Below are 13,324 nucleotides of genomic sequence, written 5' to 3'. Positions count from 1 at the left end.
ATATATACCATTGCTTTAACAAAACTTTAGGTTAATAATTAGTTCCACATAAAATTTTTGACGTACGAGTGACTATTAAATTAATCACTAAACTAATTGAGCCCTAAAATCTTGTAACAATCAATTATTATAATTTTTTATTTCAAACAATAATTAAGTATTTTATGGATAAATATGAGACAATGGAACAAAAATCTAATAAAGGAACTCCACAATGGTGGGTACACATTAATTAATTTAATACGAAGTCATTCCAAGTCGACAATATTGACTATGATTAGTCTATAATTTAATTATATTATACTAATCAGCATGTTGGGTTATTAATTAGTTTATTATTTCAAAGTTGCTTGTGCCCTTCTCCTATGAAACAGAAATCTAAATTAATCGCATTAAAAACAAAAGCTTAATAATGCAACAACAAAAATGTCGCTAAAACGGTGACGTATAACCTAATATTTGTTTATTGTGACATTCGCCACCTCAAAAAGTAATTATTTAAACCCCACTAGAAACGAGGGAGAAATGTTATGAATTAAACGAATTAGGGAAAGTTTTCAAATTAAAAAAGGTGTGGGGAAGAATTTTATTGGTACATGTCTATTTCTTCAATCACAATTTAGGTATATTGTATAGATTATAATATGGTCAAAATCGAACTTAGCTTAGTGATAATCGATACAATTTTTTATTATCTAATTGTTGTACTAAAATAATTAGAGTGATTTGAGTTAGTTAAGTTTTGATTGAATTTCATTTCAATCAAATTAACCCTTTATAAATTCAAGGTTTGAAATAGATAATGTTATGAATTTAGTTATTATTTATTGTCATTCAAATTACCAAAACTATAATGACAATATTTATCATTAATTAGGGGGTTGGTTTACCTAATATATGAAAACGAGGGTGTGTTGTTCACACAATAAAAGTAAATAAAGCAAATTTAAAGTGGTTGATTAACTATCTGTATGGTTTGCTCTATATGTAATTTTTAATTAGGGACTTACATTTACATGATAGATATGAAATGTATCGTTGTAGGGTGATATTTGTCTTGTGGACAAAAAGTAACATTTATTTAAGTTTATACCTCTAAGTTTTTATAAGTGTATCAATTTATAGGATCTTTTAAATTTTTTGAGTATGTTTTATGTTTTTTTATATTTACTCGGATGAACCAAATCCTATTTGTGAAAGAAAATTGTTTTCAAAATAATGTGACTCAATTAGTAAAAGTCGTAAAAGCAACATTTTTTTTATGTTTTAAGGCATGTGGAATAAATGTTATAACCAAAATTGTTAACTTTTTTTTCGAAAAATAAAATTTGTTTGAGCTAAATTGCACTAACACGAATTTGTGCTACAAAATTCATTCTACTTATCCGGTACGTTGAAAGAAAAAAAAAAAATCTATACATTTGTGCTAAGTCTTAAGTGAAATGATAATGTATGATCACTATAACTCATATTTAGCCACTAGCTATAATTCAAAAAAATTTATAAAAAGTAAAATTATTTCCAAAATATTGCAAAATCCAGTTTTATTTATCTAATATACCTGGTAAATAGTTATGCTATTTTTTCTATTCATATTAATTTTTCTTACTATTCAAATTTAATCCCCGAATATAATAAGTAATTCAATACTACAAATCATTAATAAGTCATAGTACTTTTATTATTATTTAAAAAAAAAAAATCTGACAAACTATTTATACTTCACATAACAAAATCAACGAAAGACACATTAATTTTTTTTCTATACTTTTTAAATATTTTTATCTAAGTCTAGTTTCATTGATTTAAAAGAAATCATAATTTAAAGGGATATTTACAATTCTAACAATTAGATTCAAAATAATTAAGTATATAATAATATTTTAAAATTTTTGTAAATATAACAAAATTTGTCAAATTCTATCGATCATAAGATGTTGTATATATTAATAAACTATACAAATCAATCAACAAAAATTTACTATATTTATAAATTTTTTTAAATGTTGGTGCAATCTCCATTATTATTTATAAAGGGCAATCAATTAGGATGAGGGTTTTATAAAAATAACTAAATTTGGTATATATTTCTCTCAATTTGGAGTGGCCCCCGCCTTGTTTTTTCATTTTCTCCATGGGATTGGATAAAAAGAATATGCCACGTGGCGTAATCATAGTTGCGGATGTAAGCCGTGTTCGGTAGTTCCAAACATACCGAACGGATCGTCAAAATATCGTGATGCGATTTCTTAAAATATCTATCCATTCCAACATACCCGGAGCCCCAAACGATACGATTAAATCAAATATCCGTTCTCTCTAATCCGACCCGTTTCTTCTTTGGGTTTTCCGTATTGAAATATCTCTACTCCCCTCTCCCCCCCCAAAATATCTTCTTCCTTTAATTACTAATTAATCCCTTTCTAAACTTTGGTCAAAGTTACAAAATTAAGATTAAATTATATATATATATATGGTATGTATGTATTTTGTATTTAATGAGGTGAAGATGTGTTCGGTTCTACGAGCTTAGAAGTAGAGTAGAGAAATAGGAACTTAAACTCTCAATTCTACAGATTATCAACTACTTACATCGTGGAGTTTACAACTTCTCAAACTTTATAATTTAATAGTATTAAATTAATAAATCAATGTTATAAAATTGTTTTATCATCGATGTTACGACAGTGGGGGATCTATAAATTTTATGTAGGAAGCATTATATAACAAACATAATAAAAATTAAGAATCGAATACAGAATCGTGTTAATTTAGTAAAATTTTAAATATACGGTAATCTTACTGTTCAAAATTAATATTAGAATACAAAATCCGAAAATGTGAGGGAGGACACATGCTCCTAACCCCTTAATAAATATGTCTATGTGTCACGATTCTAATTTTGTCAGTGCAAGACTATAAAATCTTGATATTCACTTTGAAAAAATGCACGTTTTTGAAAGGGAATAAGATTAACTTTTAAACCTCTGCTCTGAAATGAGATTTATATTGCTTAGCTTAATGATTGATACTGTATTATGTATGAGATTTTATTTCGAAACTAATTAGCAAATGGAGAAGTAACACGTCTATTATCAAAGAGGAGTGTAAGATTTCTTAAGCTTCTAAAATCATTAACACCATTCAATATAATTAAATATTATGATCGGAAATTTGTTAATAAAGTTATCATCAAATTATATTGTTTTCAATAAAGGTATGGAATAAATTAAATTCCAATTATGATTATTATTTTAAAAAAATTAAACAAGATAGTAGAGGTGGAAATTTAAAGTTTCAAAACAATAAAGAAGGCTATTTAATGCATTATTCATTGAATTGTGTTACATTTGATGCTTATTATATATGGGAAAAACCCAATTTTATATTTCACACCATATTATTAAAATTTTCAACAATATGTGATTAAGGTATGTAATGAGGGATTTTTGTTTTTATTATTTGATGTAATTGTTCGTAAATAAATATATTTTGAAAAAAATAAAGATATGGATTAAATGTGAATTCTTGTAACTTAGGGATGCATGAATTTACACGACGGAGTAAGCAAAGAAAAGTGGGAAAGAGACAATCCCGAAAATCTCTCCCTACGAACTGCCGAATCCCAAAAGACGAAAAGCCACGAGAAGAAGGAACTTAGCATAAAAAATGTATTCATTTTTTTTTTTTTTCATTTGAAGACGAAAAGAGAATTTGGGATTGATGGTATTAGTCATAAAACCACCAATTCACGAAGAAAATCCAGTGGGAAAAAGCGTTCAAGCACAGGAAAAAGGGGACACGGATGATATCTTCTTCGTTTATTGCCCCAGATTTTACTTTCTTTCAACGCCATCTTCAATCCCTTTGCTCCACTACACCAGTTCATTCAAGAATTAGAACACCCACTTTGATTTTTTCACTCTATTCCAATGGAGAAGGAAAGGGTTGAAGCCAGAGTGTAGTGAATTGGAAGAGAAGAAGAAGAAGAAGAAGTTTATAGAAATGGGCATTTTGTATGAAGATTCTGTAGTTATTACTTCTGGAGAAAAGCAAGGGGATCCTCATGTTATCACCGTGAATTGCCCTGATAAGACTGGCCTTGGATGTGATTTATGTAGAATCATTTTGCTTTTTGGTTTGAGTATTTCAAGAGGAGGTAAAAAGCCTACTCCCCTGTCTTAATTTCTTTTGTTTTATCCTTATTCTGCTGGGGACTTGAATTCTTGTTTGTTTAGATCCGCATTTCTATGATGGTATACAAAAACATTGGTGGGTTCTGAGATTTGTTGTGATTTTGGTATACCCCAATTTGGATTTTCCCCTTGGATAACAAATAGGTTGGCTGTTCTTGGATCATTACTTTCTTTACGGGTTGTTCTAGCTTTCTTTTTATAATTATCAGTATCTGTCTAATAGAGATGTATGTTATTTCTCTTTGATCTGTTGATCCTGTTGTTACTCGTGAGTCTTGATCATGTTCTGTAATGTTTTCTTTGGGAGCAGATTTCTCTACAGATGGTAAATGGTGTTATATAGTGTTGTGGGTTGTGGGGAAGCCAACTACCAGGTGGCCTTTGTTGAAGAAGAGGTTGTTGGAAGTCTGCCCTTCCCATTTTTCCACTTCCGGAATACGATTTTATCAACAAGAAAAAGAGATACAGAAACCTCCAGATGTTTTCCTATTGAAATTTTGGTGTTCTTCTCACCCTAAAGGCCTTTTGCATGGTATTATTATTATTATTTTCTGATAACTTTAGAATTGAAGTTGGTTGGTTGATTATGCATATATGCCATTTGAAGGACTATTGGATCTTTTGTTATAGGTTTTGTTCCATAAGTATCATCTGCAATATGTATTCTCAATGTTAGTTTTTGGCTAGAAATTGTTGAATAATCTGCTAAATTCATTCTCGAAAAGATTAATGTTAGTATTGGTTGGGCCTTATGTGATTTGGATGATTCACGAAACTTTTCAAATTAGTTAAACCCTAAGAGGTTTCGAGGTGTAATCTATTTATTCTATATAGTTTTTGTTTTAGTTAGAATGAAGTCGTTTAGCTGGGTTGCAATTTACCTTTGGCTTGAATAACTTCGTTTCATATTTCATCGAGTTATTGTTCTGACATTTGCACCCTGTTATCAAGGAGATAGCTCATTTCTCTAAATACATATGATTGTGTTGTTGATGCATCATGCATTTACTCCAAACGATAAGCTTATTGGTTTATATGCCTATTGACCTGTGTCGTTATGTTCTCCCCCTGTAGATGTGACTGAGGTTCTTTGTGAGCTAGAACTAACAATAAGAAGGGTGAAGGTTTCCACTGCACCGGATGGAAAAATGATGGACCTCTTCTTTATTACCGATACAAGGTTTGTCATTCAAGATATCGTGTTCCATTGTGCTGAAGCGTGTAGCCATAAAGATCCTTAGTATATGTATGAATGTTGAATTGAGAATAAAGATTGCAAAATCAAATAGGGTTTCAAATGCTTTCTTGATAAATACATGACATAATAACTTATTTGTACCAATAAAATATTATTTTAATGCTAACATACCTTAACAAGAGATAAATCCAAATAATGATTTGAAAATGAAACGTTATGATCTTACCAAATTTAACCTTCCAAACATAATCATCGACAGAAATCACCATATTTTAGGCGTGGTAACTTTAATAAAGCATGTGCCCAGGTGTGCCTTTTGCTCAAATAATTCTTATTGATGTTTTTTTTCTTTTTGGGTCAAAATTCTTGCAATCAGAGAACTTCTTCATACGAGAAAGAGGCAGGAGGAGACAATGCATCATTTAAAAATGATTTTGGCTGATGTCCTAATGAGTTGTGAGATCGAGTTGGCAGGGCCGGAATTTACTGCATGTTCACAACGCTCACCAAATCTACCTTCCTCTATTTCTGAAGAATTGTTCAGTTTAGAGCTGCCACATGGACCTTCTAACAGACATCTTCCGTCGCATTCCGCTGTCGTTAGTATAGACAATTCCATTAGCCGTTCTCACACCGTTATTCAACTTCTTTGTCTAGATCACAAAGGTCTTATGTATGATATCATGAGAACTTTGAAGGATTACAATATTCAGGTAAACTTCGTTCCTCTCTTCATTCAAGCACTCCATCTCACAGTCATCACTCGTGTGATGTACAGCTTCTCGTAATACTTTTTGGAATGTGTTTCATTGACCTGTATGAGATTTGTTATAACTACTGCCTCACATTTCTGAGTTTAAAAAAATTGGTTATTTGACTGTCAGGTTTCCTATGGACGGTTCCATCTAAATTCAAAAGGAAAATGTGACATCGAGTTATTCACAATGCAATCAGATGGCTGTAAGATAGTTGACCCAAACAAGAAAAATGCTCTATGTTCCCGTCTAAGAATGGAACTCACACGGCCTCTTCGAGCTGCTGTGGTGAGCAGGGGTCCTGACACCGAGCTTCTAGTAGCCAATCCTGTGGAGTTATCTGGCCGTGGCCGCCCCCTTGTTTTTCATGATATTACTTTGGCACTCAAACAACTCAATATGAGCATATTTTCGGTACTAATCCATCATCCAACTATTGCCAAATCATATGTTGATGGATGTTGTGCTCTTACGACTAACTGAAAAACCATTTTGTGTTCTTAGGTGGAGATAGGGAGGCACATGATCCATGGCCGGGAATGGGAAGTTTATCGAATCTTGCTCGACGAAGGTGACATTGTATGGGTGCAACAGAACAAGATTGAAGAGGGAGTAAGAAATATATTGATGGGATGGTAATAGTAAAAAGGAAATTGATAATGTCATTTTACAGAAGTAGCTCTTTATAACTGTACAGTTGGGAGTAGAGTTGAAAGTAAAGTAAGGCAGAGGGTGTAAATGAGAGTTGTTGCATCATGGAAAAAGATAAAAAGCTTTGAATGTGTTGTTTTTTCTTTTTTCATTTTCATTTAAGATTTGAATTTGACACTTGAAGCTCTAATCCATAAACTTCTTCACATACTTCATTTTCTTCTTCTGTTATTGGTTCTTCTCCATTTTATGTCTCGGTTTTCTATGCTCTTCTCTACCTGTTTTCAATGCGGTTCGGTTCGGTCGGGTCTCAATTTTTTACTAATTGAAACGGTTTGACTTTTTATTTCGAAAAAAATCATATGAATTTTAGAAAACATTTTATATAATTAAAAAGCAATGAAGTTTAATTGAATCTTATTTTATCCTTTTTAATTAATTTCTTTTTTGAGATGCAAAGACAACGAGATAACCTCCTGACATTTCCCAGTTTAAGGAGGAAATTTCTTATATCAAAATGCAACAATTATATAACCAATTCGAGAAATTTGAATGCAAGAGATAGCTAAGAAAATAGAGTAAATTGAGAAATAAATATACATAGATTGTAAAGTAAAGTAAAATTGAAAACTTCTTAATGAGTATTTTTAAATATATCAAAATAAATTCAAATACACTAAAATCTTACACTTATCCTACAACAATCTTATTATTGGTGTATTATATATATAAAGTATTTTTTTTAAAAAAAGTTAAAATCAGACGCGAGAGATTTAAACTATTGTGTTTGAAAACATAAAATGTTAGTTAAAATAAGTTGATTTTGATATATATAAAAGAGAGTATTTTTAAAAATAACAAAATAAATTAAAATATTTATAACAAAAGTTTTAGATTTTATTACTGATAAACTTTTATTAATATTTTGTGAATTTTGATATATAGATATATATGTGTGTATATATATATATATATATATTTTTTTTTTTTTTGACAATTCTCTCTATATAAATGATTTTGGAGGAGCATTTTGATTTAAAAATGAAAAATAAATAAATAGGGTGTGTAGTTAGAAATTTATTTTCTAGGGTTCGGGAGGAATCTTTATAAACGAGTGGAACTCATTCTTTTACAACATTTCACTGTAACCGAACAAATTAGGTATCGCCCTTTCTCCACTCTCATCACTTTCTTCAAATTCTCACTATCATTTGTTCTTTACGGTAGCAAATTTACTGGGTGCTTTTCGTTTTCGCCGATTTTTTTTTCTAAAATTTTGCTTCTATTTCTCAAATTACCTTTTGGGTTTTTGCTGTGCAGGAGGATATTTTCCCCCCGAAATCCGGAGCTTGATATGGCCGGAAGAGAAGAGTACCGAATATTTGTGGGCGGTTTGTCATGGGACATCACGGAGCGTCAGCTTGAGAATGCCTTCAATCGTTTCGGCAAAATTATCGATTCTCAGGTTACCCTTATTTATATATATTCGTTGATTTGTAGTTTGATCTTTATTGAATGCATTGGACTTTGTCTAAACTGAACACATGGGAATAAGTTGTTCATTTTTATCTTATAGGTGAAGGAAATAGAGGAAATTGTAAAATGGGTGTCATTCCGTGCTAATGTTCATATGAAGAATATAATTTGTAAATTTACACCCCTTTTCCAAAAACACTGCAGATGAACTGCAAGATTAACTTTTACCGTCTGAAGCCATTATTTTTTTGTTTTGTTTTGTTTTCTCAGTATTGTTTTATGATTACCATAATTTTTTCTTCTCCATCCTCCTCTTCCTGATGACGTTTCTTTTTCCCTTGTGAATGAGGACGCTGTTAATGAAATTTTTGGGAAGCGGTTTCACTATCCATGTAAAGTTGAATGCATCAAGATGCTGAAGGTCATAGGGTTGTTTGCGCTTAAGTATAATTTGATTTAGATCTGCTGGTTAAGAAAATGTGCTACCATCTGGATATTGGGAATATGGTTGCCTGCTAACTCACTCAATCTTGTGGTCTAGCTGATTGGGGTTTGGTAGGATTTTAATATGCAAATTCAGCGACTAATTGTTTCTGTGGGATAAAAGAACTTGACATTCTTGATTTAAACCAGAGGAACTATTAACAAGTGATGTGCTGATGCCTGCTCGAGCAAACCTTTCTTGTTTTATTGTTCCTTGATGTTTTTGATGAGGAAACTGAAGCCACTAAAATGTTTCAGGATCCGACTAATAAATGTTCTAGTATTTTCATGGGGAATTTTATCTTGCTCTGGATGATTATTAAGCCCAACTTATTTTTGGGTTACCCTTCTTATCAATGGTACAGCCAAAAGTTAATGAAGAAGTTTATGTGGTTTACGAGATGTTGCGTGGGGCAGAAAGTCTGGGCTAGATTGCTATATTGACTCAGATAATGAGTTTGCTAAGTCAAATAATCTCAGAAAGTTTTCAGAAGCCATATCTCATAGATGGAATGTTTTGTTGTACGAAGTACTGTCTGCCTCTTTGTAATTCTTTCTTCGCGTTCCTGTTCGTGACTAATTACTATTCAAGTGAGAGATAGCTGGTTTCTCATTTGCTAGTTTCACTGGAGTTGAGAGTTGTCAGTTTGATTTAAGATGAAGAAGAAAATGTAGCAGTGGTGCATGTGTTATGGCTAAGATTTATGATAGCATGCAAAGGTACAGTTTTGGGACATCAATAACCATTTCATTCTTTTGAGTGGACACTGCATCTTTGAATTTCATTTTTCTGTGATGAAGTTGCCAGAGTACCCTACATTTCCGAGCATGCTCAGAAAGTTATTTGTACTGGTTTCTGTTTAGCAGCTTATGTGGCTAGAAATTGTACTAGTGATGCCAGGCTTAGCAGCTCAGACATTTTCTGAAGAATCGGCCAAACTGCATTTGTAGTCTTTAGTTTGACATGGATCCTCCTTGTATGATGTCAGCTGAATTTTAAATGTCTGCTTGAGAACCTTTTCTGATCAGTTGTTATCTTTGTTGGTGAGCTTGTTAAGTAATGTGTGATGGACCGGACCCTGGACAATGATGTCGATATTATTGCCATCTAAAAGTTCCAGAGTTCTTAGGCCCTCAGTTTTCTGTTATGTCCGAGCATTATGAATGTCTATTTGTCGGGTATAGTACTGCAGTCTGCAAGAGAGCAATTGGATCTGAAGCTAAATTTGAGTTCCGTAGGTGCAGTGGCAGTTCCTATTTAGAGGAATGGGTTTAGGTTGTGGCAACGTGAGAAATTATGGAGCTGTAGTTTTTCATTCCTTTGTTTGCATCCTTTTCCTGTTGTTTGGAGTCGTTTCTCAAGATTTGCCAAGAATGCTGCTGTTCTGTTTTCCTTTTCTGTGGTGTTGATGTGCTAGTTTACTCATTTTATACTCATTGACAGTCTTTGTCTTAGCAAAGTTTGAATTCATCGATTTTTGAATCTATTTAAACTTAAGAGGGGTTGAATATGAATATGTGCCTAGTTAAGTATGGTTGCCACGCAAGAAGTTTTGTTGTTGTCAAATTTTCTAATACAGCCTCTTGTCCACGAATTCTGTGGTTGCTATGCAAGTTGGTCATCAAGTTTTCTAGTACAGCCTCTTGTGTCCACAAGCTGATGGGATCTCTATTGCAGAATAAGTTGGCATCTCAATTGCCTGAAATTTTGCTGTGTCTTCTTGCCTGCGTTTCCTTGACCATTCATCCTGGAAGATATGTTGTTCAAGGATTCATCTTTCTTTTTTGAGATTTATTCCACCATCTACTTCACATCACGTCCCAATATGATCATTTGACAACAACATTGAGGTTAACAAATCACCTAGTTGGAGTAATACACAAATCAAATGAAGTGTTTGTAGTGGGCTTTTTTTTTAGTTAAGATTGACTTTGAGTACCATTTTCGGATGGCTGACTGCTCAGAAGAAGGCCATGTAGCCATGTTTTTATGGCATTGTTTCTTTTGAATAAAAGGCGACTAGAGATGTAAGATACTCTCACTTCAGAAGATAGACCTAAAGATGTGCAGGTGCTTTTGTTTTGTTAAGGAATTATGTAACATGTTGCCATGAGTTCATAAACGGAAGAAAAAGTAAGTTGTCAGACTTTTAAAAACATTTTTATGGTGTTATTATCAATTACTTTGAACGAGTTCTCTTTGATGTTGTACTCTTTTTTATTGTGTATACAGCATGTGATAGGCTAAACTTCATCACCTGCTTGTACCCATAACTTATTCTGTTATTCTGCTTCTCTAATGGAGTGTAGGTTTGTTAACCATGTGTCCTGAATGATAATTTGATGGAGTTTTAACCTCTATTTTTAGTAGTTGTTGGAGTTTGAAATCTCTAGATTATGGTAACTGTTTGGTATTGAATCTATATCTATAACTTGCAACTTTGTCACAATTCTACTTATGGGCTTCAAGCCCAATATTGGGTATAGTTTTCCATGCTTTTAGATTAACCTTATGACCACTCCAAATTTTTATGGGCTATGAACTGGGATCTTAAGTACCACACCTTATATTGGTGGTCAGGTTGTAGAGTTTATCTTGAAGCCTGTCATCTTTCAACATTGAGGAGGTGGGATCTCTGGGCTATTTGTTTATCTTTAACTGTGGTGGTCTTCGTCCCTGTTTCTTTGATGCTAGTTTTTGTTACATTGGACAAATTCACTTTATAATCTAGGGTTAGACTATAGTGATGGCTAGCAGGTTTCTAGTTTTCACTTAGTATACCTTATTAGCGTGGGATGTACTTTAGTAGCTCTGTTCTAATGACTTCATTTAAGTTTTATTGGCTATTCAATTGATTTTCTCTTTGGCATTCCTGTAGATCATGTTGGAAAAGAATACAGGCCGCCCACGCGGCTTTGGTTTTATTACATTTTCAGATCGGCGGGGAATGGATGACGCTATCAGAGAGATGCATGGACAGGAGTTTGGAGAACGAATAATTTCAGTGAACAAGGCTGAACCTAAAATGGGAGAAGATATGGACCATGGTTACAGGGGGGGAGGGTACTCGACTGGTGGCAGGGGTAGCTATGGGGGTGGGGGAGGAGGAGATAGATCTGCAAGGCAAGATGAGTGCTTCAAATGTGGGCGTCTTGGACACTGGGCTAGAGATTGTCCTTCAGTTGGTGGTGGCCGAGGAAGGGGAGGAGATTCATTTCTTGCACGTTCTCGGCTTGGTGATAGTGATCGTGGGGATCGCTTTGCTGGAGATGCTAATCGTTATGTGGATGATCGTTATGATGGTGGTGGGCGCTTTGGAGATAGAGATCGCTTTGATAGCAGCAGCAGGGACAACAAATATGGCAGTCGTGATCGCTATGTTAGTGATAGGTACTGACTGATTTTTTTCTGTGGATTTTTAGGGTATTATTTGTTCGTTTAAAGTAATTATGACTAGGAAATAATAATTGGCAGAATAACGATCCAATATTATATTGTTCTTTTTGTTGATTAATTGATGGCTGCTCAATTGTTTTCGTTGCAGCATATCATGTAGTTAACCAATCTCATTCCTGATTTTTTGCATAAATCTGGCAGGTATCCACCTGGTGGAGATCGCTTTGGAAGCAGTAGGTATACTAACGATTCTGATCGTTTTCCTGTAAATGGCTATGGCAAAGATAGAGGGTATTATAGAGATGGTGGACCTCGTGGGGTTGACAAGTATGGAAGTGGTGGTCCTGCACGCGATGAGGGAAGAAGCTATAGAAACAGACCAGCTCCTTATGATCGCCCTAACCGTGGTGGGCGGCCATCATCATTTGATCGTTATTGACTGTTTTTATTGTTAACACATTATCAGATTTATCAAAAGTACTACATGCTCGGTGTTGTGCTGTTAGTTACTAGGATTGTAGTTGCAGTACCGATGCCTGACTGAGACAGATTGTTCCTGTGTTGTGTAGTTTTAACTAGAGTTTTTTTGCTCAGAGAGACAGATAAATGCTCTAAAGAACGATGAATGGAAAGAGAACAGATTTAAGTTGACAATTTTGTGGTTTCTAAAATGAGGCAAATCTCGAACGGAAGGGACTCTTAAGGCTTTGATTCATAGTTCATAAACAAATTAGCAAAGATACAACTAGAGAGGCCAGTAGCACCATATTCGTGTATTGAGCAGAGGTATGATGATGGACGAAGAAAATATGAGACAAAGCTGGAAAATTGGCTTCCCAAAGAACGAACTCTACGGCTGTTGGGAAGAAATATTGGTTTGGGCTTCAATTGGAATTACTTTTTTTTTGCTTTCTCCCTTTCTTTTTTCTGAACGTTTCTTCCGATTTTATGTTACTGATTCTCTTGAACTTTAGGAAAATGAGAAAGGAAAATGGGCACATTTTGAGTGCTCGATTCTATATTTCTTCCACCAACGTGTTTTTCTCCTTTTAATTCAATAATAGATTTTTCATCCTAGAGATCCTAGAGATGCGAGGTTTAGTGAAACTATAAATTCAATTGACTTGTCCAAGTGTTTTCGACAGATCATGAGCATGCCAATCACCGT

At 33.5% G+C, this 13,324-nt stretch overlaps 2 protein-coding genes across 5 annotated transcripts; both read left to right on the top strand.

Moving 5' to 3' along the window:
• The first annotated feature begins 3,616 nt into the window (after positions 1 to 3,616).
• Positions 3,617 to 7,015, top strand: LOC101203151 (ACT domain-containing protein ACR10). 2 transcript variants are annotated; one of them, XM_004142365.3, is made up of 6 exons: positions 3,618 to 4,159; positions 4,507 to 4,728; positions 5,271 to 5,376; positions 5,771 to 6,107; positions 6,279 to 6,563; positions 6,654 to 7,015. In XM_004142365.3, exons 1-6 carry the CDS (start codon positions 4,006 to 4,008, stop codon positions 6,786 to 6,788), a joined length of 1,239 nt encoding a protein of 412 aa, XP_004142413.1. In that variant the 5' UTR covers positions 3,618 to 4,005; the 3' UTR covers positions 6,789 to 7,015. The 2 variants fall into 2 exon arrangements, with proteins under 2 accessions (XP_031742226.1, XP_004142413.1); XM_031886366.1 differs by lacking the exon at positions 4,507 to 4,728 and having other exon boundaries at positions 3,617 to 4,159; positions 6,654 to 6,977.
• Positions 7,016 to 7,833: 818 nt separating this feature from the next.
• On the top strand, positions 7,834 to 13,177 carry LOC101202917 (glycine-rich RNA-binding protein RZ1C). Of its 3 annotated transcripts, none has more exons than XM_011657567.2 (4): positions 7,834 to 7,961; positions 8,121 to 8,265; positions 11,639 to 12,150; positions 12,358 to 13,177. In XM_011657567.2, the coding sequence occupies exons 2-4, from the start codon at positions 8,155 to 8,157 to the stop codon at positions 12,593 to 12,595; spliced, it is 861 nt and encodes a 286-aa protein (XP_011655869.1). In that variant the 5' UTR covers positions 7,834 to 7,961; positions 8,121 to 8,154; the 3' UTR covers positions 12,596 to 13,177. The 3 variants fall into 3 exon arrangements, with proteins under 3 accessions (XP_011655869.1, XP_004142412.1, XP_031741293.1); XM_004142364.3 differs by having other exon boundaries at positions 7,959 to 8,023; XM_031885433.1 differs by lacking the exons at positions 7,834 to 7,961; positions 8,121 to 8,265 and adding an exon at positions 8,273 to 10,893.
• The last annotated feature ends 147 nt before the right edge of the window (positions 13,178 to 13,324 follow it).

The sequence above is a fragment of the Cucumis sativus genome, chromosome 5 (assembly GCF_000004075.3).
Source record: "Cucumis sativus cultivar 9930 chromosome 5, Cucumber_9930_V3, whole genome shotgun sequence".
Lineage (NCBI taxonomy): Eukaryota > Viridiplantae > Streptophyta > Magnoliopsida > Cucurbitales > Cucurbitaceae > Cucumis > Cucumis sativus.
This window is presented reverse-complemented; position numbering and strand designations above follow the sequence as displayed.

What these genes read in the sequence shown, in the direction of transcription:
- LOC101203151 (XM_004142365.3), top strand. Translation starts at nt 4,006, where the DNA reads ATGGGCATTTTGTATGAAGATTCTGTAGTTATTACTTCTGGAGAAAAG. An exon ending in TGAAGGATTACAATATTCAG is followed by an intron (nt 6,108 to 6,278) that starts GTAAACTTCGTT and finishes TTTGACTGTCAG; the next exon opens with GTTTCCTATGGACGGTTCCA. An exon ending in TCAATATGAGCATATTTTCG is followed by an intron (nt 6,564 to 6,653) that starts GTACTAATCCAT and finishes TTGTGTTCTTAG; the next exon opens with GTGGAGATAGGGAGGCACAT.
- LOC101202917 (XM_011657567.2), top strand. Translation starts at nt 8,155, where the DNA reads ATGGCCGGAAGAGAAGAGTACCGAATATTTGTGGGCGGTTTGTCATGG. An exon ending in GCAAAATTATCGATTCTCAG is followed by an intron (nt 8,266 to 11,638) that starts GTTACCCTTATT and finishes GCATTCCTGTAG; the next exon opens with ATCATGTTGGAAAAGAATAC. An exon ending in GATCGCTATGTTAGTGATAG is followed by an intron (nt 12,151 to 12,357) that starts GTACTGACTGAT and finishes TAAATCTGGCAG; the next exon opens with GTATCCACCTGGTGGAGATC.